The following is a 26,542-nucleotide window of genomic DNA, read 5'->3' as shown; positions in this document are numbered from 1 at the left end:
CAATAAAGGCTGGATAAGACAAGATTATGGAACACCAGTGTTTTAGTGGTCTAGCGCCGGACTTGCTCATGTACTCTTATACCTATATTAGAATAGGCCTTTGATGTTGTTAAGCTGGTTCACATTAATGTGACAAAATGCCAATCTGAATGAAAAGGTCCATTTTTTTCTGTAAAATTTTGAAATTCAGCCCTTAAATCACAAAAGGTCCACTTTAGAGCTGGTTACACCCCAATAAAGCCTAGCTACGGGCCTGTGCAAGGTTGCAGTGTCGCCCTTCCCTCCTGACTTTTTTCACATCAATGTATCTCTTCTTATTTCGCTTCCTCCCCCTCCGAATCAGTCTCCCCTCTCCCTTCCCGGCCCCTTCTCTCTCTCCACTTGTGTTCATCGTCTTGTTGTCTCTCCCTCTCTTTCTCCCTCGCCCTCCCACTCTCACTTGTTCAGTCTGTCAGTTTTAAGCATCTCCCCCCCCCCTTTGCAAAATTTATCAGTATGATCAATGACTGACAAATATCAGATCTGCAAAAATAAACATTTAAAATAAACTTGGTTCTCGCATATTGACCCAACCAATTATCAGATTAGCAATTGCTATCAGTCGATAATACATATACAATGTATTGCCCATGCATAACAAAATGATTTTCAACTCAGAATGTCCATATCACTCCCCAACATTCAACAGTTGGAAAACAAGTCTGTCATTTTGACCTATGACCTGGTTGTACTATCCTAGTTTGAACCTAAATGCAAGTTCTTGTTAAGAGATGTTATTATCATTATTATTATTATTATTATTATTATTATTATTATTATTATGAAACATTTCTATGGCGCTCTACAAAGCACGGAGCACCTTATAAGAAAACATACGAAATCAATCAAGCACCAAATAAAGCAAATACACTAAAACAAGCAGTAATACTATACAAAATCACTCAAGCAATATAAGCACCAAATATTACACAATAACAAACAGTATGCTGAATAAAGGTGAGTCTTGAGGATGCACTTGAACCCAGACACCGACTCCACCTCTCTGACCTCAGTGAGGAACTCATTAGATAGTTTTGGAGCACCTATGGCATATGCACCATCCCTAGCCTTTCTAAAAGAGTGAGGAACCCAAAGGTGGGTAAGATCAGATGAGGAGTGGAGCCGAGATCTGAGACCAAGCTCAACACAATTATTCAGCAGATGAATTAATTCAAGTTCAATTCACTCCCTGAGTTCTCAAAGAGGGTAAAATCAAAACACACAAACTTCTATATACATAACTTTTATATATACTATACAATATCATAAGATTCATAATTTTCTTTAAAATATATGTCTTCTTTTATACATGTGCATCTTTATTGCACTAAAATGATGAACTTTAAGGCACTGTGTTTTGTTACATTAATATTAGGTTTCATTTACAGCACACACATAAAAAGTAATGATCACTATTTTTGCTGAATATTTACTGCTGAATTATCAAATGGTCACAAGTTATGTCAACCTTGACAAATGTATTACACTCTATATCAATAACTCACAACATAGAGCAAAGTAAGGCATCGCTGTTTGGCACATTTTTAATATATTAATTGTTCTTCTCCCTTTTTTGCACATATCTCAAATCACAATAGACCTAATTCAATTATCTGTCTACTGTGTAGCGTAAACACATATCTCTCTCTAAACTGTCAGTCTCATCATCCATCACATCACATACTGATCTATAAGAAAACAGACAAAAGTGTTTCACATACTGAGCTATCTTATTCTGGTTTTAGATTAAGCCTCACTGATTGCTAAATTAATTTTCCTTACTAAAAGGGCATTTTTATGAAGACACAAAAGTTTTAATTTTGGTGAAATTTACATGCCAATCATTTCAGTAACATTGTTTAACATGGTATTGACCTTATAGCTATGTATGTGATGTGACAAGCAACGACATATCTAGACTTGAGCTGTGACCTTATTCACTGCATGCCTTGACATAAGAAAATGAGAACAGGTACATGTAGATGTCATCAGTTCATTTCATGTGATGCAATGTCTCTCGTGTCTTTTGGCTCTTTGTTCCTTGTCATGTTAGCTACCATGATGCTAAAATGTGAACTGGAATCGGCAAGAAGATTGGATGGGGTGTCAAATTCTGCAACCTGTGGAAAGATGATGAGAACAAATACAAGTTACTACATGTGACATGGTCAAAGGAGGCATTATTGAAAATTGAATTTCTATCATTATTACTGAAAACATCAAAGGTATAGCATCATCCTTGGTTCTTAAGTTATGTGATATATATTTTTTGGGGTATTTTATTGGGTTCTTTTTATTCCATATTTTTGCCTTTATCTCAATTTCAAATTTGCCCCCTTTGGCCTTCATGGACCAGATTGTATGTACCTCACTCAGTGGTAACATTGTGTACAACATCCTCCATGTTTTGCATGACATAGCGTACGTCAATATGTCGTAAATATTTAACATATGCCACTATTTCTGTATATCACAGCTGTGTGGTTAACACAGATATTAATTTGACATACTGATGTATCATGAGTTGTATGTAAATTTTGAAGAATAAATTTTCACAAAAAAATTGAAATACTGACGTATAAATTTAATGACTAATTACAATTAATTGGTGAATGACAACAATGTATTTTAACATTAAATGTAACTAACTTATCTATTTTCCATACCCATCCAAAGAAACGGGCCACTTTAATTGAGGTAAAGTGTGACAAACAGGAAAAGTTGAAAAAACTTCAAATGTGATTGTCTCAAAATGGCCAGTTTCGTCATCATCATCATCACTACCACCACCACTACTACCATCATTATCAATCATCAAAAATCATACCTTTCCATTATCGATGACCATAATTTTGTCTGAATCTAATACTGTCTGCAGCCTGTGTGCTATTGTCAGCAGCGTACAGTCACTGAAAGCCTCTCGTATTGTTGATTGCACTAAACTGTCAGTCTCTGTGTCTATTGCAGCTGTGGCCTCGTCTAACATTAAAATCTGCAAAATAAAGAGAACAAATTGATAGTAATATTCATTTGAATAGCATCAATGTAGAGAATACAGCTAATACTTGCACAGGGGTGTATACTTCAAATGGAGTCATCCATTCAGGTAACTATTTGAAGTATATACTCCCTATGAGGGAGATTTAAAAAGGTCATGTCTTACATATGGGGTACATGTATATGCATTTTAACTGGTAGTGAAAACATATCTTTTTCTCACTGCCTGAAGCTAGACAGACAATTTAGTACAATTAAGTTTCATGAAAATCGGAACAACTTTGTCACGACTATAGATGAAATTCTACAATATTCGCTGGAATAGTGTGATGTCATAATACAGCCTGTATGCCTACTTTGGTTCAAGGACATGTTCCCAGTCATGCATGGTTCCTATTGACTTTGTGTTGATGAAAAGAAGTTTACATCCACCTAAATGGCATTATCTCAAAAACTAGACAGTTTTAAGAGCTAAACATTTGTCCAGTTATAGTAATTAGTAAAATAAATCATATTATCCTGCTTACATGTCTTAAAAATGTGAAGTTTTGTCAGAAATTATCATATTCTTTTTACCAACTGGTTGGTTTCCAAAAATCCAATTGGTCATACTGTGTAAACATGGTACACAGCGGACTGTTCTTGAGAGGTGCTTGAACCAAAACACTTCAAATTGTATGCATGGCTGTCTTTATCCAAGGTGATGATGTAATGACTATTCCAGCGAATTCCCCTTTCTTGGCTAATGCTTGAGGGGATGTTAGTACAACAAAAAATTACACACCTTGCTTTTACGTAGCACTGCTCTAGCCATACAAAGCAACTGTCTCTCTCCAACTGAGAAATTGTCACCATTCTCTACCACAGGAGCTTCTAACTGGTTGTCCAACTTGCTTACCTGAAAACAACATAATTATTATGAATAGAAAGTAAAAGTTAACTTCTACACTACTCAAATTTGGTACACTCACCGGCACACTTTCAATAATCCAATAAATTACATGTCTTGCCCTTTTGCTTTGATAGCCCAGAACATCGCAAACTATGTTGACATGTTCCTCATTAATTATGTCCGTATCTCACTGCTTAGACGATAGTACAGTAGAGAGAATTGATGACAATGATCAAAACAATTGTGATATTTCTCTGTGCCGATTTGCCGATCAAATTGGTTTATTCTATAATAACAAATCGACTCGGAACTTTTTTGTGTTCTTGCATGGACAAAAAAGAGCAACATTTAAGTGGCAGGTTCTAAGTTGACTTGCCATGTTATCATTTATTATTTTTTCTAACAAAACATTATATGATTTTTAATTCTAGTCCTAGACAATACCAGCAGCTATCATATTAATATACACATATATTTTGTAGCTATTTTTGACATAACTTTTCCTTTCTTTATCAAATTTTTAATCTTTATCTGCCTTTTGTGGTAATTTTTATTCTATAAATTGTATATTTGTGTGCAAATTGAGGGCGCTATGTACATGTATTTTAAGTTTAATGTAGCCAAATTTTATGAGTTAATCCTTTCATTTCATGATAATAATTTTTTCTATAATTTAATGTCATTAAACAAGTGTTTACCCCTTGTAAAGATGCAAACAAGATTAAAGAACAATAGCGCTATCAATGTTCAACTTTGCTTAAAAATGAATACAGCTCTACATACATGTATCATCAAACAACCATGAGCTTGACCATGACAAACAATGGAAAGTGCACGAATTTGGGTCATTTTCGCGCTTTTGCATTTTCAAAATACAGTCAGCGGTTTTGGCCATTGAAATAGCCAAAAACCAAGAGACTTCCTGTAGTATTAACCAATGTATCAATTAATAAAGGCCACTTAAACAAAAGAGAATAATCTTACCATATCTTTCATATAAGTTTTCTCTAAGGCACTCCAAATTTCTTCATCACTATACTGCATAAATGGGTCTAAGTTGTATCTGAAATGTGAACATTAAATAACATCATCATAAGTATTTATCATTATTTAATAAGCACAAGTTGATCAGAAGCATAATATCATCTAGTTGTACATATACTTAAAATTTGATTACAATCAAAGGCTGTTATTGCAATGTAGTTTCAATGTAGGGTGGTTGGACCATGCAGTTTCAATGCTCTACCACATTCTTTTATTATGAAATTTGTACAGAGGGCATAGATACCCCACTTGTAGCAGAAACTGACACTCATTTTTCATGATTTTGTGACTTGGGCCCCCTTTTAGCTCTAACCCTGGGACCCTCTACTTTACCGTGACCCTGTCCGAAAATCTGAAATGTTAAACCACATTTACAAAAGCATCCATAACACATTAATCAAAATTATATACTTGCCCATTTCGATACAGGAATATCTTTTTCCTGTTTTCATTAATGTTAATTTGCCATACGGGTATATATGAATAATGTACAGCCTCTTTGCAAAGCCGACATTGCCAAATCGATCTGTGTTGACAGCTTTCATATTTTCCAGTGAACAACACTGGATCTTGTGGTATTATTGATAGCTGAGCGTAAACCATACTGAGCTGATATATTGGGCTGTTCCAGTTGAAACCCACTCATCCCCTATGGAAGACATGTCTTTAATCTCCTACACAGGGGGTGTGAATTTTGAATGGAGTCACCCATTCAGATTAAGATCATGTCTCCCATTGGGGAACATGGATTTCAACTGGAATAGCCCATTGATGTTGTAGTCTCACCATTACTCCCCATACACTGTCCCCCTCCCGGAGAGGGCTTTCACATGTAAATGTGGTATGGGTATGTGCGGTGATCAAGGGTCCCTTTTTCAGGTTCTTTAAGACCAACATTAGGATCATGTTCAAGTTCTTTACGCCTCAAACTCGTGACAATTGTAGCTCTTGATTACCTGAAATTTGGAAAATTTTGGAATTTTTTAGCTCAAAACCTTTAATTTAACCAAATTTGACAAGACCCATCAAAAATGCTCAAATTTCAGTTCATCAAGTCCCTATTTTGCCCAAAACTAGTTCTTAGTTCCAAAAGTTTAGCGCTCCGTGCCGAACCCCCCTACCAAAACTTCAGTGAAGGCCCCTCCAGATCGCCCCTTCCCTGTGATCAGCAAATCATGGACCCCTATTAATTCTTACCTAATAGTTCCAATGAACAACACAGGATCTTGTGGTATTATGGCTAGTTTTGAGCGTAGATCATAGAGACCTATGGCGCTGATATCGATATCATCAATCTTGATTTCACCTTCTTCTTTCTCCACTAGTCTGAATAAGCTCACACCCAAAGAAGATTTGCCTGTATAGGATATAGAAACAATGTGCTATTCCAGTTGAAATCCATACACCCCCTATGGAAGACATAGCCTTAATCTTCCACACAGGGAGTGTGAATTTAAAATAGGGTTATCTAAATGGATGACTCCATTCGAAATCTAGTTTCAATTTAACATACAAATATGTTGCCTGTTATTGTTCAGTTCAGACTTATTTTTTTCAAGCTAAAACCTTAGTAGAACTTGATCAGTTAGCACAAACAGAGGGGCATTATAGCACCGATAAAGAGGCACGCAGCACTGACGCGAGAAGAGGCGCACAGCGCCAACATCAAGGCCGAGGCGTAGACAGTTGATTGCTTGCATGTGGATAGTGCAGAGGCTAGAGCCAACACCCTGGGACCACGTGGCGTAGATTTCTTTTTGACATTGGGGGATGAGGTTGGATTTCTTGAAGTATATTGAATCCAGCACCTGTTGGTGACAGAATAAGTTTATGGTACAAATGCGCGCGAAGTGCATGAAAAATTTCACCATATTGAAGCTAAACTGGTGAAATATGGTGCAAAAGAGGAATAAATTCGCGCGAAGCTCGCACAAATTGGCACTTTTGGGGCTAAAATGGCCAAATATGAGGTTAATTTGGTCAGAAACCCATATACAGGCATCAACATGGGGGGATAATTGTATGGACCATCCCCTGGCAAAATATTGGGGGAATTTACCCCCCCCCCCCAGATCTACGCCTATAGGGACCACATGCACCAAAGCCGAGTACCCTAACCATTAAGTCATCCATCCATTGCAATACCAAATTAAATCCCATGGATTTAAACCGAGGACCTTCTATTTATACTTTTACTTACCAGAACCTGTTCTGCCTACTATTCCAATCTTTTCTTTTGGTTTTGCTTCAAAGGAAATCCCTCGTAAAACTAACGGCAGATTGTCACGGTATCTCATCTTCAATTTCTCAAACTTTATATGACCTTGTTTGGGCCAATCTGCTGCAGGTTCATGACCTTTGATCTTTTTTGGTGCCTCTGATGTTAAATTCTGAAATACACAACACAGGAAAGAGAATCCTAGAAGCATTAGAAAGCAGCGCTTACATGATTTAGTCCATTATTTCAGATGAAAAGCGACAGTTCACAGAATATAGGTTACACCCATATATTTGCTGAAGTGCATGGGTTATTCCAATTGCAATCCATACACCCTATCTGGAAGATATGACCTTAATCTCCCACACAGGGCATGTTGATTTCAAATGGAGTTGCCTTTAAATCCACACACCCCATTATATGGAATAACAAGAACTTCTTCTGCAATCTAACTAGTGCAACAACTCTACACATACCTTGATATAATCTACAATTCTTTCTACTGATGTAAAATGAGCGTCTACGTATGCAGTCATTCGGACGACGTATTCAAATAAACCAAGAAGCTATAGAAACAAAACAGAGGTATAAACAGATTATCAGCAGACATTTGAATCTTAAAACCTAAAACAGTCCCCACTTGTTTGAATGGTAATATGGTTTTAACAGAATTAAATAAAAGCAATAAACTTATTATGAACATGTTGAAACGTCTGTTAACTGCAGAATAATATTGCATTTGTGTAAAAAAAGAAAACTTATATATCATTCTTATTTCTTTTTATTAAAGTGATTGAGAAATTTGGAGTGATTTGAAAATGTATAAATTCAAACATGTTGCGCAGTATGAAATTGCACAGCCCAACATGTTCAGCCAGTATGTGTCATTGCAGTAGCGTAGCCAGGGGGAAAAGGAAGGTGGCAGCTGCCCATCTGTGGGAAGTCCTACTGAGGTAGCATATGGCAGAGCCAGTCCTGCTAAATGCTGGTGGTATACGACCAATGTCAGTAAACACAACACACACACAATGCAATATTCATCATCAGGAGTGACGTATTGAAAAGCCAGCTATATTTATTAGCATCTATTACATAGCTATGCAACATACACCCCCCTTACCGATGTAGCATATGACAATGCCAGTCCTGCTAATGCTGGTGGTATATGACCATGAGTAAACACAACACACAATGCAACAGTCATAATTGTCAGTAGCATTGTAAGAATGTCTAATCTAAAAGCCAGCTAGCTATGTAACACACAAATACACCCCCACTTACCGATGTTGCACATGACAATGCCAGTCCTGCGTATGCTGGTGGTATATAACCATGAGTAAACACAACACATAATGCAACAGTCATTATCAGTAGCACAGTAAGAACGTCTAATCGCAAAGCCAGCCATCTATTAGCTAAAAAGAACATAATCTTAGGTACGGTGTTCTCGTCAAGCAGTCTATGGAACCTAAAATGTGACAAAATGTGACGCAGAGCATTAAGAAACCAGACAAAGAATAGAAGGTTCTGAAACTCTAGGCATTGTGAGTGTGGACAAATTGACCTACCTGAACAAACCTATTCCTTTATGAATATGTGACCATGCAAATAAAAAATTTTTAAATCAACTGACCGAGTGACTATATCAGCTCCCCTCCCCTCATTAGCACCGACTACTCTGGACTTACCAATCTTGCACCTGGTTAAGCAATGTACCCCTTTCATTGCACTTTTAGCATGCATTTGGGTAAAATATGTTAAGCTTATCACAGGAAAATCAAAACTTATCGATGCGTATATAGATGCGTCTTTATGTTATATGTCTTATTTATACATCCATGCACGAAACTATGTTCAACCAATCGACCTCAGTATCAATGGAGGACTAATACACACATTGGCGATGATAGGCGCTGAAATGAAATATCAATTTATTTGTTTTATCCCATTTATTCAGCTTGAAATTGATACATATGTGATAGTCAACACTAACATTTTGTGGAGAAAAATATCTATTTTGAATGCAAATTGCACATTTTTGCTTTATTGCCATTGTGTACAAACACAACCCCAAACAACCACCCATAAACAGACCATCTATACTTCTGCACAAATACATTAGACTATCCATGTGTATAAACTGGCCTCAAAAAGAAACTTATAATTTTTCACAAGGTCATATCTTAAAATCCTCTCCATAAAATGAACAAAACACACAGGATTACTTCAATACTCTACTCTAAACATATGTCAGTAACCAAGCAGTTGTCCAACTGACACAATAGCAAAATGCACTGACATGGAATACCTTTCTGGACCAAAATTCACATCCCAACAGATTTCTTTTGTTGGGTTCCACTTACTCGCCTGTGAATGTGGTCCCGGAAGCTGTTCCGTGTCAGTGCATTTTACTGTTGTGTCAGTTGGACAACTGCTTGGTTACTAACATGTGTTTAGAGTAGAGTATTGAAGTAATCCTGTGTGCAATTTTTGTTCATTTTCATGGAGAGGATTTTAAAATATGACCTTGTCAAAAATTATAAGTTTCTTTTTGAGGCCAGTTTACAAGCAGTCACATGGACATCAAACACATACCGCTCATTCTTACTTTCTCATAAATTCATCAGATTTTCCATACGCATGAACAGTAGATAAGCTTTGTACTGTCGTCATAAGATGTGCAAACCATGGTGAACTTGATATGTTATCTACACGCTTTATGTGAGTGATGGTGCGGTTGAAAATCGCTATCAATATGATAAAGAATATCACCAAGAATGCTACAGCAATGAGAAACCATCGAAATATTGTGGTAACGAGTCCGATGATTCGTCTCAGTTGTCGTCTCAGTTGTGAGACGAAAATTCGTCTCAGTTGTGAGATGAAAATTCGTCTCAGTTGTGAGACGAAAATTCGTCTCAGTTGTGAGATGAAAATTTGTCTCAGTTGTGAGATGAAAATTCGTCTCAGTTGTGAGACAAAATTTCGTCTCAGTTGTGTAATGAAAATTTGTCTCAGTTGTGAGACAAAAATTCCTCTCAGTTTAATACTGTGCTTAAATTTAATTCTAAAATGTATTTGATTTTTTGTACACATCTCTTGATATGAGCTTTCTATAATAATTATGGTTAAGCAAAAGCAAGCAAACAATATGAACAAACTAATCACACAAACACAAGGACATCAAACACTGCTCATTCTTACTTTCTCATAAATTGATCAGATTTTCCATACGCATGAACAGTAGATAAGCTTTGTACTGTCGTCATAAGATGTGCAAACCATGGTGAACTTGATATGTTATCTACACGCTTTATGTGAGTGATGGTGCGGTTAAAAAGCGCTATCAGTATGATAAAGAATGTCACCAAGATTGCAACTGTGATGAGAATCCATGGAAATACAATGGCAATGACTCCAATGGTAAAAAGCACCAGCAGCATGTATTGAATCCAGTATTCAATGTGCAATGGAAGACATACGTCGACTGTAAGATAAAAAACAAGATAACCAATTGATTGATTGATGCAAATTACAGAATTATCAGAGAACTATTTGTAATGTAAAGAAGAACTATCCAAAGAACAACAAAAGCTAAGAAATGATGCGAACACTGATAAAACCAAATGCAGAGAAAAGAAAACAAAAAGGAATATAATCCTCAAAGAAATACACAAACTGGTTGAAAAAGAAAAGACAAAGAAAATAACTGAACAGGTTGAAGAAATAGAAAACAACACAAATGACTCAAACAGGATGTGCCAAGCAGTTAGACAATTCCAACAGTCTAAACCAAAGAAAAAACTTGTGGTTGATGGAGAACATGGTCTAACAACAAATGTCAAAGAACAAGTTGAAATCACAACAAATCATGACTGAAGAGGTCAAATCATAACAAATCATTTTAGAACAGTTTTTCACATTGATTCAAAAGTAGAAATACCTGAAATAAAACAAAGAGAAACGGAAGTACCTTTCACTGCAAGTAAGCACAAAAAGCTGTAAAATCACTAAATAATAACAAAAGTCCAGGATGTGACCAACTAACTCAAAGCTGAACTTATTAAACATAGCCCACCAATCATACATCACGGAATTGCAAATTTATTCAATCGTATGACCAAAACTGGAGATCACCCTAAAGAAGTAAAGACAGGAATATTAATACCAATACCAAAACCAGGAAAAAACAAGGACCACCACAAAACTTAAGATCTATAATAATATTCTTCTCTCTGAACTTCGAAAAATTCTTGTCATAATCATGATTACAAGAACAGCAGAAAACTTAAACAGAACATGTAATTACCACCAAAACACTTGCTGAAAAAGCAATAACATCATCAAATTATGAAATAACTATTCTTTTACTTGATATGAGTAAAGCATTTGACACTATCAAAAGAGACACTCATGGAAGACTTGATGATGATAAGTTACGTACATGTTCTATCTACTACTCAATACAAGTACAGTTAGACAAACACACTGATGGGGAGTGGTGGGGCACAAGCCATTTTTTGGCAATTTTCCTATGGGATTTTCTAAATTTGCAAATCATTTGGGGTACGTTGATTCATCCAGATCATAACCTGTTTATAACCTCCTATGTAGTGTGGTATTGATTGATTGATTGATTGACTGATTCTTACCTTCATCCATATCTTTAGAGAATCTGTTCAATATCCTCCCAGATGGGGTGGACTCAAAGAAACTCATCGGACAAGAAACTACTTTTTTGAAGACCTCGTCATGGAGATGAGTTGTTGCACGTAGAGTTGTCTGAAATTTGAAAGCACAACAAGAACTAGTTTGGCCCCTAAAATATATCTATACTTCTAAAATAATAGCCGTTGTCTGTCTGTGTGTGTGTTTGTCCGTGTGTGTGTCTGTCCGGCTATGCGTTTCGTCGCGCTTCGACGCATCAATCCAATATTTGGGACATGGGTAGGTGACGGGAAAAGCATGTTGACCTTGTGGTTTTGAAGGTCATAGGAGGTCAAGGTCAAAGGTCATGGGGGAAAACACCCCACATGGATACAAAGCAGTAAGTAGATAAAAAGAATCCAATAGACAATCTACAACAAGTTTCAAGCTGCCCAAGCAGGTGAACAAGGTCATTCATTCATAGATTCCAGGATATGCTGTAGGCTAAGGGGCCGTCCATAATTTTCGCTTATTTTCACTTACGTACAAAGCGCACGTAAGAGGGAGGGAGGGGTAAAAATCCTAAGCATGTGTACGTAAGAAAAATGGCGATTTGTTTGAGCAATAAAAAAAATGAAAGTGAAAAATTGTGTTTTTTTTCCAATATTTTATTCATAAGTTATAACCAAATGATCTAAAATTGTTCAATTCGTTTTAACAATTTCTATAACATGCCATGCAAACAATGATTTTCTCTTTAATTTTGAGTCTAATATGCACAGTGGTCATATTTTACATTTATGCTTTATTTCATAACAAATGCTTAAAAAAGTATTTTCTATCTGAGCTAGGATCAATGGCAGCAAAGACTCTATAGTGCTAATATGCAAATAAGTTGACACCGAACAACTAGTATACATGGATTTGGCCCTCTAGCATAGATAATCTGATACAACCATACTACTATACTCATCATGACTAACCTTTGTGAATACTACTGATTTAAAGAGAGTAATCAGTATAAGGGCTGGTACAGAGCATCCATAGATTATCTGATACTTCCATAGATCTGGGTTGTCCAAGATGCTACCAAGATCTGTTGATGATGTGCTATTAGATGAAAGCAATGATGCACCCTGAAAAACAAAATATGAGCATAAATACATTTAAATAAATCACTTTAGAATCCATGTTTGGGATAGGTATCTGTCCATCACAAAATATTGAGATTCCCATGAGTCTCATCACAAAGAATAGTGTAACTCATAGAAGATATCTTACCCATCTCAGAATCCATTGCAATATTTCCCTTCCCAGAATCCTTTGCAGCATGATGCATCACTTCTTTTCAGCAAATGACACTCCCATTACAGGTTCCCTTTGTTTCATTCTTAGAATAGATTGACTAAACATTGGTTGATATTTAAGAAATAAACATATCTGGACCTGGATGTGCTCTGTTTGTTGATAGCAAATCAGTACAGGAAATTAAAATGCATTATGGGAAGTGTAAGGTATCTTCTCTAATTTTTACTCACAGCAGTGGGCGCCATTCACGAAGTGCTAATTTATTGCACATGCTAAGGAAGCCTAGGGGGCAAAGAGGCAAATGTTTGTCTTGCCCCCCCCCCCATTATGTACACTTGCGCGATTTTCCCCCCCTTGAAATTCACTTTTCCCCCTTAATGCTCCCCCATCCCCGAAAAAAATACCTGGTGCCATCACTGACCAGTGCACCATTGGAAGGGGTGGAATGCAATAATCCAGGTTTTCAATACAGTCTACTTTTTATCACTTACCCCATCACCTTGTTGGAACCAGTAACTGAGCCACCAATTACTAAATATATTACCAAATATAAACAATACAAAGAGGAACAGCACCAAAAAAGCTACGATAAACCCGCCACATGCCCTGATATAGGAAAGCGCCGTCTGGAATCGGCTTACTCCGGCTTCCACGGCCTCATCCTTAATCAGACCGCCTGTGATAACGAGACACAATGAAAGTTAAGACTTTTATTGAAATTCCTGATTAGTGTGGTCTTTGTCAGGGAGGTGAAAATTTCAACCCTTCAAATAGTGTAAAATTGAAAATTGGCCATGTAAAACAAAATTTTACCTTTGTCCCAAAAAAACTGAAATAACAATCACTGAGCCTGCTACATGTAGCATCACCATACCCTTTACTACCAACCTTCATATTTCAGTTTGTCTACCATTGATATATCAGATGAAGAGCTTAGGAAGTCTGGCCTCACGCCCTTCTTGCTTCCGATCTCATCTATTGATGAAGTCAAGCTATGATGACTTGCCCCATCAAGACTTGTCTTTGATTCATGATTGCTGCTTGTGTCCAGCAACATATCGTTATTGTCTTCGTGTTCGTCCATATGAAATGTTCGTATTAGATTTGCGTATTCTCCATCTTTGGTCATTAAGTCATTGTGTATACCCTCCTCAGCTATTCTACCATCACGCATCAGCACGACATAGTCACAGTCCGCCAAGTACTGTATGACAAGAACATACTATACATTTAGACAAATTACCGTGCAAGTAGAAATTTTTGCACGACTAATTTTCCACGCTTTTCACTGTTTCCCCTGTTTTTAACTTGAGCTGCAACATCATTAACCTTTTATAATGTAGTAAACATAGACTAAAACAGATTCATAACCTCAATATTAAACACGATGCGTGCGATCCAATTACATTTAGTTATTTGTGAAAACATGAACGCAAATCGAGGTCATTAATATCTCACAATTGACCACAAAATGCGTAATTGTTCCAATGTCGCACACAATTGACCGGCGTTGGCGTGTTGTTGTGCGTCAAACAAGCTGCGCAAGCACGCTGGCTGCCGTATTTGGATTGCACGATACCATATTTGCAGAGATTATAATATGCACTTTTGTTATTGGTCGGCCTGTTTTAGCCTGATCGATTTTTGGAAAGGGAAGATGTAAAAATCATCTATTTTTATAACAGCCGACAAGTGCATCCATTTGATATGGATTCTTTGTTAATGTACACAATTGTAATAAACCTACCTGCAGTTGATGAGTGACAAATGCAACTGATTTTCCATTCCCTTGTAATGCATCTTGGATGCAATGTCTAAAGATATGCTGTCCTATGTGAGTATCCACTGCACTTAAAGGGTCGTCTAATAGGTACACATCCGCATTCGAGTAAAGCGCCCTTGCCATGCTAACACGTTGTTTCTGACCACCACTTAGGTTGATACCCCTTTCACCGATCTGTAAAAAGTATATATTTTGATGATGTAAATATGGTACTGAAGTTATCATTAACAAAACTCATAAACTAAGTTGGTGACAAGACAACTCCAACAAGTTGGTGAAAAGACAATTGGTGATATTACAAATTCTCACTTGTTCGATCATTTTACCAGTCAACTTTTCATTACCAGTCCGTTTCAGCTCCCCTGTGCTAAGATGCCTAAATCCTCATCTCCTCATCATCGATCAATCAATCAATCAATCAATCATTCTTACCTCAGTTTCATCTCCCTGTGCTAAGATGTCTAAATCCTCCTGCAAGCTACAAGCATCAATGGCTTTGGCATATCTCTCATCATAACATCATCATCAAGCAATTAATCATTCTTACCTCAGTTTCATCTCCCTGTGCTAAGATATCTAAATCCTCATGTAAGCTACAAGCATCAATGGCTTTGGCATATCTCTCCTCATCATAATCATCCCCAAATAAGATGTTTTCTTTTACAGTTGCATTGAATATACATGCTTGTTGTGAGACATATGCTATGGAACCCTCCAGTGCTACGGTGCCATTAATTTTCACCATACGGCCTAGCAGGGCGGATATTAATGAGCTTTTACCACTGCCGACACTGCCACAGATGCCTACAAGAGAACCCTTTATTTGAAATAGAACAATGTTAATATGCAGAACATTGCACAAGGTCATGCATACAATTTTCCTGCAATATGCACTGTATCTTGCATGCTTAAACAACTTCCAAATATTCTTGTTTCATACTTTCCTGACTTGAAACTTTGCAGACGATTTTGGTTCAAAATGCTAGCGGTGACCAGCAGCAAGCCAATATATCGATCGCTCCACTCCTTTGCTCAAAGTGGCAGATTGCTAAGAGTTGAATGAGCACAGAGCACAGAGCAGTACTGAGCCGAAACATTCGTTTTCAGATATGCCACTGCCGCTCTGTAGTGTATTGCTCAGCAGTGTGCTGCGCCGCTTGCAGAAAAGTGCAAGCGGCATGATGAAAAGTCACACTGCGGCAGAAAGTATTCTCACATATGTGGCATTTATCTACCAACACTCTCATTTATTCAAACAAATTGGCATAAATAAAATGTTGTCAACCCATAAATATATACACACCTTTTCAACAACCAAATTCATATCAAGAAGGCATGTGACTAAATGCGAGTTGTCATCAAGCAAAATCTCCATTTCTCCATTTGTCTGCTGTAGCTGATTATCTTTCCCTTCCTCCGGCAGCTGTTGCTGTAAACTTGCAATGCTGGACACTAATGAGCTGGTACTCTCTTTATCCCATGCAAATGTGGCCTTGCTGATTTCAATGGTATTAGCTGGGTTCTTAGGCTTGTCTTGAATGGGCTCCATCTCTTGCATTAACAATAATTCCTGTATTATATAAATTGAATGATAAATCAAACAATACGAGGGGCAGTCAGTATGTTTTAAGAGTGGACTCGTGACGTCATATGTGGATTGTTTTCATGGCATTTCTCAATGATTACATAAACACTGTACCTTTGTCTTTCACACAACACATGTAAAAATTATATCATACACATTATTACGTAACAGCATTAGCATAAAATCAATATATTAGGGACTCTGCCAAATCACGCAAAAAGGCGGGCCTTTTAAATTACAGCAAAGACACGTGTTTAAAATGTCCGAAAACAGAAAAAGTACAAGGTGTATTAGGCTAGTTTTTGGCAGGAATAAACACTAGGTCCTCAGTTTGCATTTGGTAAAATATGAGACTTGTCAATAAACTGTGGTGGAAATGGGACGTCTGGAAACTTCAACAACTTTAGTGCTTGAATGGAAGCAAAATTATTCTGCAAAAATGGCGTTAATTAAAAAGCAGTTATAACAAATGATATTAATTATCTCCAAAATGAAACAGACTAAAATATAATGACTGGTCACGTGTGAGAGCTAGTACTCAGTGCTATGATAACTGGTGCAAATCAAACAATAATCTGCGCATGCGTAGGTAGGATGACCGATACAACATGGTGAAAATGCACGAAAATGGCCAAATTCCATGTAAATAGGGCCTAAAATATTACAAAATGCTATGAAAATTTAATTTTAATGTTTATATGAATTTTTATGGATGATCTCAACCTGAAATGAACAGAAAAGTTTTAAAAATAAATTTCTTATTAAAACGATGGCCTCTCTCTCTGTACCACTACTTTTTGTATAAATGTAACAATGGTAGAATAAGAGTTATATTTTAATCACGGATTCAAATATTTTCTAGGGAGACTCCCGTGTAAATTTTTGGAGATTAGTCAACAGAACTGGCCAAAAAAATTTAATTTCTACGTTTGCTATTTTTGGCAATATCAAGATTTGTATAGAAAGAAAAGCCTTGTTTTTGTCAAAAATAAGACATATTTGACCATGCATTTTAAACAAACTAAAACCTTTACAGCCCAAGAAACATGGTTTAATGAACTGGTAGTTTGTGTTCTATTACTGTTCCAAAAGGCAGTATTCTCTATTCTTTAATTCCCGAGAAAATATAAAAAATACAACAATACCTCATTTCAGCCTCTTATTTCCCTTAACAAAAACGACTCAATTTCGCCAGGTGACTCTAGACCATTGGTTTTATGCTAATGCTGTTACGTAATCATGTGTGTGATATAATTTTTGCATGTGTTGTTTGAAAGACAAAGGTACAGTGTTTATGTAATCATTTAGAAATGCCATGAAAACAATCCACATATGACGCCACGAGTCCACTCTTAAAACATACTGACTGCCCCTCGTATATTTGATTAAAAAAATAAAAGGACACAGAAGAGCATTCACTTCAAATATTTATCAACGCATTGTTGGCATGGTCTCTAATTTAGGAAAGAAAATTTTCAATCACTAAAGACCTAACTTTTGAGATGGTTTGTATCTTTAGCAGTCAAGTTAGCTCAATCGATAAGGCGTTCGACTATGGTGCGAGAGGTTGCGGGTTCGAACCCTGATGGCGGTGCCTAGTATGCTCTCGTGGAAAAATTGAGTTAGCTTGAAATTCCCCTGGACAAGGAACTCACTGCTAATTTGTCTCGTTGTAACCCGTATGAAACTCGGGGAGCTGATCCTGGTTGCGAAGGTTATTTGTGGAATGTCTAAGGTGTGCGCTCTTGAAGCAGCAAAGTCCCTGAAATGCTGTTAAATGGTTTGTGGAATGATGTGGGCCGTAGTGGTCAGCGACAACCTGTAAAGTGTGCGGAGGCTTGTGGATCAACGTCTAGGCGTTGTGCCTGTGCGTAGCGCACTATAAATCACTGCGCTTTCTTTTTTCTTTCTTTGAAGGTACAAAACTTGCCATAAGACACAATGTTTTGCGCTGCGTTGAGACATCATCACAACAACTTCTGAGTTTGATTGACAGGTGATGTCACAGGCGAATTACTTTAATTCCAACTTTCATAATAACGCTAATGTTATGCTAAAAAACATCAGGAAAGTAACAGCAGTCTACACCATGATCAACATATTCACATGGAAGATGAAAGAAGTCTTCCACACACAGTTGTTTGATGTGATCAAATATAAACCAATTAAATAATCTTCCATTATTTTGAAAGCCATTATGCACAATACCTGTATAAGGGTTTGTCTACATCTTCCACAATTGGAGTGAGTATTTGAAATGCAAGCTACACCATTGTCTCTATTTGAAACCCATATTCCCTCTGTGGAAGACTTTTGCTAAACCTTTGTAACCCCCTGAAATATTGCCCTCTATAGTTCAGTTGTTATTTTTTGGAAACTTGATCTTGAACTTTTGAACTGATAGAACTTTGCTACGTGGCTAGGATACTTTTCCTCCACTGCCCACCTCTGTCACTACCTGGCAGCCAGGCAACATCACATAAGATCACATCAGGAAATTTGGATTTATAAGTTTTAACCATGAGATGCAAGCAAGCACTGAAATGACAAAAAAAGTACCAACTTATATATTGTTTTGATAACTCATGATGGAATGTGTCATCATGCTGAAAATTATCTTGTCTCATCTGTGACATGACTTCAGAATGAAACTGGCTCTTTATAGGTGAGTTTAGTAGAATTATATGATTTTCTCTATTTTCTAAGTAATTGTATTTAGGAAAGTGGGACGTACTCCAATGTAGGTGCGTCGAATGAATTTTTTATGATTTGATATGCTTTATGTAAGTGAAGCCGATAAACATATGATTACACATACGATGTAAGAACGTGTTAGATTTTTGATGTATGGTACGTAACATGCAAAGATTATAGTAGTATTTGAGCCTCAAGATATGGCTTGACGAAGTTACTCTTGGTGTAGGTATAATCTTCCACCCAAATGGAAGATAGATTATAATTATTCTTCTCTTGTCATCTCGAATTTGACTTGAGTATCCACTATGCAATGGCTCAATATTACGGAAACTGATGATACTGTGATTATGTGGATCCTACTGAATTCTACATATACACTTGAAGTAGGCCATAGTGCCCTGACTAGACTTGTTCTAGATTTTGTGTTGAAATGCAAAAGAGTTATTATTTTTCACACTTTGTTCAGATCTTGTTGTTTAGCATTTTTGTTTTAAATTATCTAATTAATGTATCTAATTAATGATGAGATTTAATTTGGATTATATCGAAAGTCTGCTTTTGATAAAAGATCGATCATTGTTATATTGTCATGCATAGTTTTTTTCACTATTCTTGTACAAATAAGTGAGTGCAAGGTTTTCTGCTGATGAGTATAATTTTGTGTGGGAATAGGTGCTCTCACCTGCTTTGGCCATCTGGTTATGGTGATCTTTGAACTTGGCCATGGTCATTTTGATTAACTTACAGGGTGACTCTAAATCCTCAGCATAAGTAGATGTTATATGTTTGCATAGTAAAATACATGTCAACTTGTTTTCAAGCTTACGTTGGTTCACCCTAGGCTTCATAAATTTAGAACAGGAATGCAATTGTTTCTTGTTTTTGTGATTGACCTTAAAGTTTAGTTAGAAAGTTTGTGTTTACATGAAAAATAGTAAATATTGTTATGAAGTTAAATTGGTTACATAAATAATCTGTGTTAAAATAACTTAGTGATTGGTGATTTAGGATAATATTGGTTTTAGGATATTTTCATTGAATGAATTGCGGTAAATTAAGAACTTGAGATAATTAATGTCAGTAAGGATAATTATAATGAGATATGGTTCGAATATGAGTAAATAATAATAGGTTTAACTTTTCCAGTTTAACCTGGTAGATCTATGTTACTAGATCTTTTCAATGATTAGCTTATGTGCATGTTAGAAAAGATAACTTTTCTGTTTTGCAGTCTATTATTTTGTTGTTTGATTGTTGTAATGTGAAGAAGTTATTTAACTGCTAAGTGGTGAAATGGCCAATCTCCACTGGCATGTTTTACTTTTGGAAATTACTTTGTGAGATATATTGGGCTGCAGAATGGAACTGTTACTTGAATAGTGTTAACTGATAATGTATTTAGTATTATTATGTAGTTGTGCTTCTTTTCTCTTTATAGATACCGGCAACTACAAGACAACATGGTTTACATGACTCTTTTATTTTACCCCTCTGCTTATTATCCTGTAATGCTGTGAATCGTGGAGCTACTATGATGGATCTTCTTCCCCAAGCGCAGTTCTTGGTATACAGCTATGAAGCTGTTTCTAATGGTTGATCCATGGATGTGGTTACATTATGATGCAGTGATACATAGGATAACATTATTTCTAGATATTCGCTAAATCGGAATTCCGTAGCATGCGGTTACTTAAACGACAAGGCTCACATATTGTTTGACTGTTTACTCGCGAATCGCATCTTAGTAAAGCTAACGGACTTCTCCAGGCAGGGTTCTTGGTATTCCGTTAATCGGACAGTCCTGAATGTTAAAGAGCGTTTCTACAAGTCAATATTCAAGTAATAAATGTGTCATGACGATTTTTATGTCCAGATTACATATCGTTTGATTCAACTACCTTATTTTACTTCCATTAATCCATAATTATGTGTTCTTTCCCTTTCTAGGTTTCAAATAAATAAATAGCAAATATAACCTATTGTCAAGTTGTGCTGTTCTATTATTAAGTATTATGTATTTTTGTCACGGGTAAACCTGGGCTACAAATTGGGGGCTCGTCCGGGAATGTTTTTGTTGTTGTTGTTTGGGTTTAAAAAAAATTTTGTCCTGTGACTTTGTTGTTTTTTGGTTTTAAGTGCTAAGTATTAGTTTGCCTTTTTGTTTGAAACAGCTTGACACCTGGTTAGTTTTGCAGATTATTATGTAATGTACTATTTGACAGACATTGAAATGTTAATGTAATTGATGTAAAATGTTAAGTAGACAATGTAATGCCATGTATAACTAATGCCGTGTAATATCTAGGGAGCCAGTTTCATCACGTGGGAAGTATTGGATTAGAATTACTTCAAACCTCTGCTGAGAATTCTAGAAAGGGGAGCTCAATCAGATTTCCCCTGTCTATTGAAAAAACTGTTTTCCTTTCTTTTTGACCCTATTTCTTTTGGATATTATTTTGTAATTGATATTTAAAATGCGTTTAGCGCCGAGGACGTCGCATTCTAGAAAGGGGAGAATGTAACCCCCTGAAATATTGCCCTCTATAGTTCAGTTGTTATTTTTTTTATATTTGATCTTGAACTTTTGAACTGATAGAACTTTGCTACGTGGCTAGGATACTTTTCCTCCACTGCCCACCTCTGTCACTACCTGGCAGCCAGGCAACATCACATAAGATCACATCAGGAAATTTGGATTTATAAGTTTTAACCATGAGATGCAAGCAAGCACTGAAATGACAAAAAAAGTACCAACTTATATATTGTTTTGATAACTCATGATGGAATGTGTCATCATGCTGAAAATTATCTTGTCTCATCTGTGACATGACTTCAGAATGAAACTGGCTCTTTATAGGTGAGTTTAGTAGAATTATATGATTTTCTCTATTTTCTAAGTAATTGTATTTAGGAAAGTGGGACGTACTCCAATGTAGGTGCGTCGAATGAATTTTTTATGATTTGATATGCTTTATGTAAGTGAAGCCGATAAACATATGATTACACATACGATGTAAGAACGTGTTAGATTTTTGATGTATGGTACGTAACATGCAAAGATTATAGTAGTATTTGAGCCTCAAGATATGGCTTGACGAAGTTACTCTTGGTGTAGGTATAATCTTCCACCCAAATGGAAGATAGATTATAATTATTCTTCTCTTGTCATCTCGAATTTGACTTGAGTATCCCCTATGCAATGGCTCAATATTACGGAAACTGATGATACTGTGATTATGTGGATCCTACTGAATTCTACATATACACTTGAAGTAGGGCATAGTGCCCTGACTAGACTTGTTCTAGATTTTGTGTTGAAATGCAAAAGAGTTATTATTTTTCACACTTTGTTCAGATCTTGTTGTTTAGCATTTTTGTTTTAAATTATCTAATTAATGTATCTAATTAATGATGAGATTTAATTTGGATTATATCGAAAGTCTGCTTTTGATAAAAGATCGATCATTGTTATATTGTCATGCATAGTTTTTTTCACTATTCTTGTACAAATAAGTGAGTGCAAGGTTTTCTGCTGATGAGTATAATTTTGTGTGGGAATAGGTGCTCTCACCTGCTTTGGCCATCTGGTTATGGTGATCTTTGAACTTGGCCATGGTCATTTTGATTAACTTACAGGGTGACTCTAAATCCTCAGCATAAGTAGATGTTATATGTTTGCATAGTAAAATACATGTCAACTTGTTTTCAAGCTTACGTTGGTTCACCCTAGGCTTCATAAATTTAGAACAGGAATGCAATTGTTTCTTGTTTTTGTGATTGACCTTAAAGTTTAGTTAGAAAGTTTGTGTTTACATGAAAAATAGTAAATATTGTTATGAAGTTAAATTGGTTACATAAATAATCTGTGTTAAAATAACTTAGTGATTGGTGATTTAGGATAATATTGGTTTTAGGATATTTTCATTGAATGAATTGCGGTAAATTAAGAACTTGAGATAATTAATGTCAGTAAGGATAATTATAATGAGATATGGTTCGAATATGAGTAAATAATAATAGGTTTAACTTTTCCAGCGAACCTGGTAGATCTATGTTACTAGATCTTTTCAATGATTAGCTTATGTGCATGTTAGAAAAGATAACTTTTCTGTTTTGCAGTCTATTATTTTGTTGTTTGATTGTTGTAATGTGAAGAAGTTATTTAACTGCGCAAGTGGTGAAATGGCCAATCTCCACTGGCATGTTTTACTTTTGGAAATTACTTTGTGAGATATATTGGGCTGCAGAATGGAACTGTTACTTGAATAGTGTTAACTGATAATGTATTTAGTATTATTATGTAGTTGTGCTTCTTTTCTCTTTATAGATACCGGCAACTACAAGACAACATGGTTTACATGACTCTTTTATTTTACCCCTCTGCTTATTATCCTGTAATGCTGTGAATCGTGGAGCTACTATGATGGATCTTCTTCCCCAAGCGCAGTTCTTGGTATACAGCTATGAAGCTGTTTCTAATGGTTGATCCATGGATGTGGTTACATTATGATGCAGTGATACATAGGATAACATTATTTCTAGATATTCGCTAAATCGGAATTCCGTAGCATGCGGTTACTTAAACGACAAGGCTCACATATTGTTTGACTGTTTACTCGCGAATCGCATCTTAGTAAAGCTAACGGACTTCTCCAGGCAGGGTTCTTGGTATTCCGTTAATCGGACAGTCCTGAATGTTAAAGAGCGTTTCTACAAGTCAATATTCAAGTAATAAATGTGTCATGACGATTTTTATGTCCAGATTACATATCGTTTGATTCAACTACCTTATTTTACTTCCATTAATCCATAATTATGTGTTCTTTCCCTTTCTAGGTTTCAAATAAATAAATAGCAAATATAACCTATTGTCAAGTTGTGCTGTTCTATTATTAAGTATTATGTATTTTTGTCACGGGTAAACCTGGGCTACACCTTCCACAGGGGGAATGTGGATTTCAAATGGAATAGCCCAATTGCACATGATCAAAATACAAAACTACATCCCGGCATGCATATCCCGGGGGTGTACTCAAGTTTGGTTTTGGTAGGGACGTGCCGCTGAGATTTTGGAAGTAGACCCATAAATATACCAATTTTTCAAGAAATTTGGACCCATTGATATACCAAAAGTCAAAATTTTCGGCCGAATTTACCCCAAATTGTCTTAGTTTTTACAAATTTTCCCAAAATTTTGGGAAAATTTTGGCTAGATTAAGGAAAAATTGGGCTGTTTTCCGAAAAAATTTAGAAATTTTTGAAAAAAGGACCCATTCATATACCAAAATAAGCTTTGAAAAAGGGGTCATTGATATAGCAGAAGGCTGAAAATGCTACCCATGTTTGTGGCATGTCCCCGTATGGTCATTTGTACTGAGTACCCCCCCCATGTATATACACCTGCAGGCATGATAAATCTCTCTCCCACCTTGTCTCTCTCTCTTCCTTTGTTCTTATTATCACATTCTCTCTCCCTCTATCTCTCATTTGTTCTTTCTCTTCCTCTTATCAATTCTTTCCTTCTTTCCTGAATAAAACTTGGGGTTAAGGGGGTACTACACCCCTGGCCAATTTTGTGCCTATTTTGCATTTTTCTCAAAAATTATAGCGCATTGGTTACAGGTAAGATATGTATATTATAGGGGCAAGGGACTACAATTACTGCACTGAAAATTCACCAACACAAGGCTAGTAGTTATTGATTTATTGATCAAATATTGGTTTTCCCTCATTTTTTTCTGTAACTCTACAACTGTTGTCTGTGCTGAAATAAAATTTCCAGTGCAGTAGTTGTAGTCCTTGCCCTATAATATACATATCTTACTTGTCACCAATGCGCTATAATTTTTGAGAAAAATGCAAAATAGGCACAAATTGGGTAGGGGTGTAGTAATCTTAACCCCATCAGCACTACTACACTTTCTTACTGTACCCCTGATTGGTTAATTACATGATATAATCATCTGAGTAACCAATCAAAAGAGAGCTAGCTTATCAAACTTTTAATTTGATAAGCTAAATCTCCTTCAGCCCTGCTGACTATTCTTACCACATAAAATTACTCAAGCTTGTAATAAGCCAGACTCAATGTACAAAGGGAGCAAAAGAGTATCAAAAAAGTCTGATTCAAAATTTAAAAAGATTTGTGTCATCCCAATTTGACTTGTAACAAATGTGTTTACACAAAGGCAGTCTTCCCTGTGCCCTCCCCTCTGGTAAGTCCAGCCCATACTCACCTTAATCCCCTATACCCACCCCTCTGGTTATGTCCCTGCCCTCCCCTTGTGTTATGTCCAGTCCCTACTCACCTTAACCCCCCCGCCCTCCCCTCTGATTATGTCCAGCCCCTACTCCCCTTAACCCCCTGCCCTCCCCTCTTGATTATGTCCAGCCCCTACTCACCTTAACCCCTGCCCTCCTCTCTGGTTATGTCCAGCCCCTACTCACCTTAACCCCTGCCCTCCCCTCTGGTTATGTCAATCCACTACTCACATGATACCCCCCCGCACTCCCCCCTCTGGTTATGTCCAGCCCATACTCACACTAACCCCTGCACTCCCCCCTCTGGTTATGTCCAGCCCATACTCACCTTAACCCGTGGCATGGCCACCAGTGATTCAGCAATTGCCTTGGCAGCAACAGGTGTTCCAGTTATAACAATTCGAATAGCATTCAATAATGCCAGGTAGGTGAAAGCCTGTAAGGAATATATAAAATGAGAATCGAATCACCAGTTTTTAAATCAGAAAATAAATCTTGCCAATTTATAGTATACTATGCCAAACCCATAGGTCCGTATGCACAAAAGACTAGACCAGGTCTAAAGTTAGACCTGGTCTAAGTGGAATTTAGTCTCAGGAGAAAGGACATTTTCCTTTACATTTGCTTAAATTATTTTGTATTATTTTTGAACTTTGCATTAAAATCTTTATAATTTGCTAGCTACTATGGGAAGAAAATAATAGTAAAGGACCATTCGGGATGGAACTAAATTCCACTTAGACCAGGTCTAACTTTAGACCAGGTCTAACTTTAGACCCAGTCTAACTCTTCTATGCATATGGACCATAGGGTCTTGGCACACTGGGATACTCCAGTTGATATCCATACACCCCCAATATGGATACATGACCTTAACCCTAACACTCATAATTATGTGGTTGGCATGCGGGGGGGTCAAAGGTTCAAATCCCAGGGGTGCCAAGTGACTTCTTTGTTCATCTTCTCTCCTTTTACGTTTCTTCTTTAACTTCCAATAGCAAAAAACAGGGTTGGGTGTTAGGGTTAATCTTCCACATAGTGAATGTGCATTTCAGTGGGATTACCAGAATG

General features: G+C 36.6%; 1 protein-coding gene and 1 long non-coding RNA gene across 2 annotated transcripts in view; one reads left to right on the top strand and one right to left on the bottom strand.

The window, feature by feature from the left end:
- Window positions 1–842: 842 nt before the first annotated feature.
- LOC140143889 (ATP-binding cassette sub-family C member 5-like) overlaps window positions 843–26,542 on the bottom strand; it is a 49,691-nt gene continuing 23,991 nt past the window's right edge. Inside the window, exons 6-22 of the mRNA XM_072165719.1 lie at window positions 25,800–25,907; window positions 16,232–16,498; window positions 15,476–15,835; window positions 14,893–15,102; window positions 14,034–14,349; window positions 13,637–13,821; window positions 12,821–12,973; window positions 11,843–11,972; window positions 10,395–10,677; window positions 8,472–8,754; window positions 7,667–7,756; window positions 7,173–7,362; window positions 6,170–6,329; window positions 4,913–4,991; window positions 3,821–3,934; window positions 2,867–3,031; window positions 843–2,159 (exon numbers count right to left, since the gene is read on the bottom strand). Of these exons, the coding sequence (XP_072021820.1) occupies window positions 2,028–2,159; window positions 2,867–3,031; window positions 3,821–3,934; window positions 4,913–4,991; window positions 6,170–6,329; window positions 7,173–7,362; window positions 7,667–7,756; window positions 8,472–8,754; window positions 10,395–10,677; window positions 11,843–11,972; window positions 12,821–12,973; window positions 13,637–13,821; window positions 14,034–14,349; window positions 14,893–15,102; window positions 15,476–15,835; window positions 16,232–16,498; window positions 25,800–25,907 (3,225 nt within the window). The 3' untranslated portion in view covers window positions 843–2,027. The remainder of the gene's footprint in view (window positions 2,160–2,866; window positions 3,032–3,820; window positions 3,935–4,912; window positions 4,992–6,169; window positions 6,330–7,172; window positions 7,363–7,666; window positions 7,757–8,471; window positions 8,755–10,394; window positions 10,678–11,842; window positions 11,973–12,820; window positions 12,974–13,636; window positions 13,822–14,033; window positions 14,350–14,892; window positions 15,103–15,475; window positions 15,836–16,231; window positions 16,499–25,799; window positions 25,908–26,542) is intronic.
- LOC140143878 (uncharacterized) lies at window positions 18,843–24,138 on the top strand. Its single transcript, XR_011857808.1, has 3 exons — window positions 18,843–19,178; window positions 20,649–22,067; window positions 23,538–24,138. It is a non-coding gene; the product is annotated as an uncharacterized lncRNA (long non-coding RNA).

Source organism: Amphiura filiformis, unplaced genomic scaffold (genome assembly GCF_039555335.1).
Source record: "Amphiura filiformis unplaced genomic scaffold, Afil_fr2py scaffold_31, whole genome shotgun sequence".
In the NCBI taxonomy this organism is placed as follows: Eukaryota; Metazoa; Echinodermata; class Ophiuroidea; order Amphilepidida; family Amphiuridae; genus Amphiura; species Amphiura filiformis.
The sequence above is the reverse complement of the archived record's forward strand: the minus strand, read 5'-3'. Positions and strand labels throughout refer to the sequence as shown.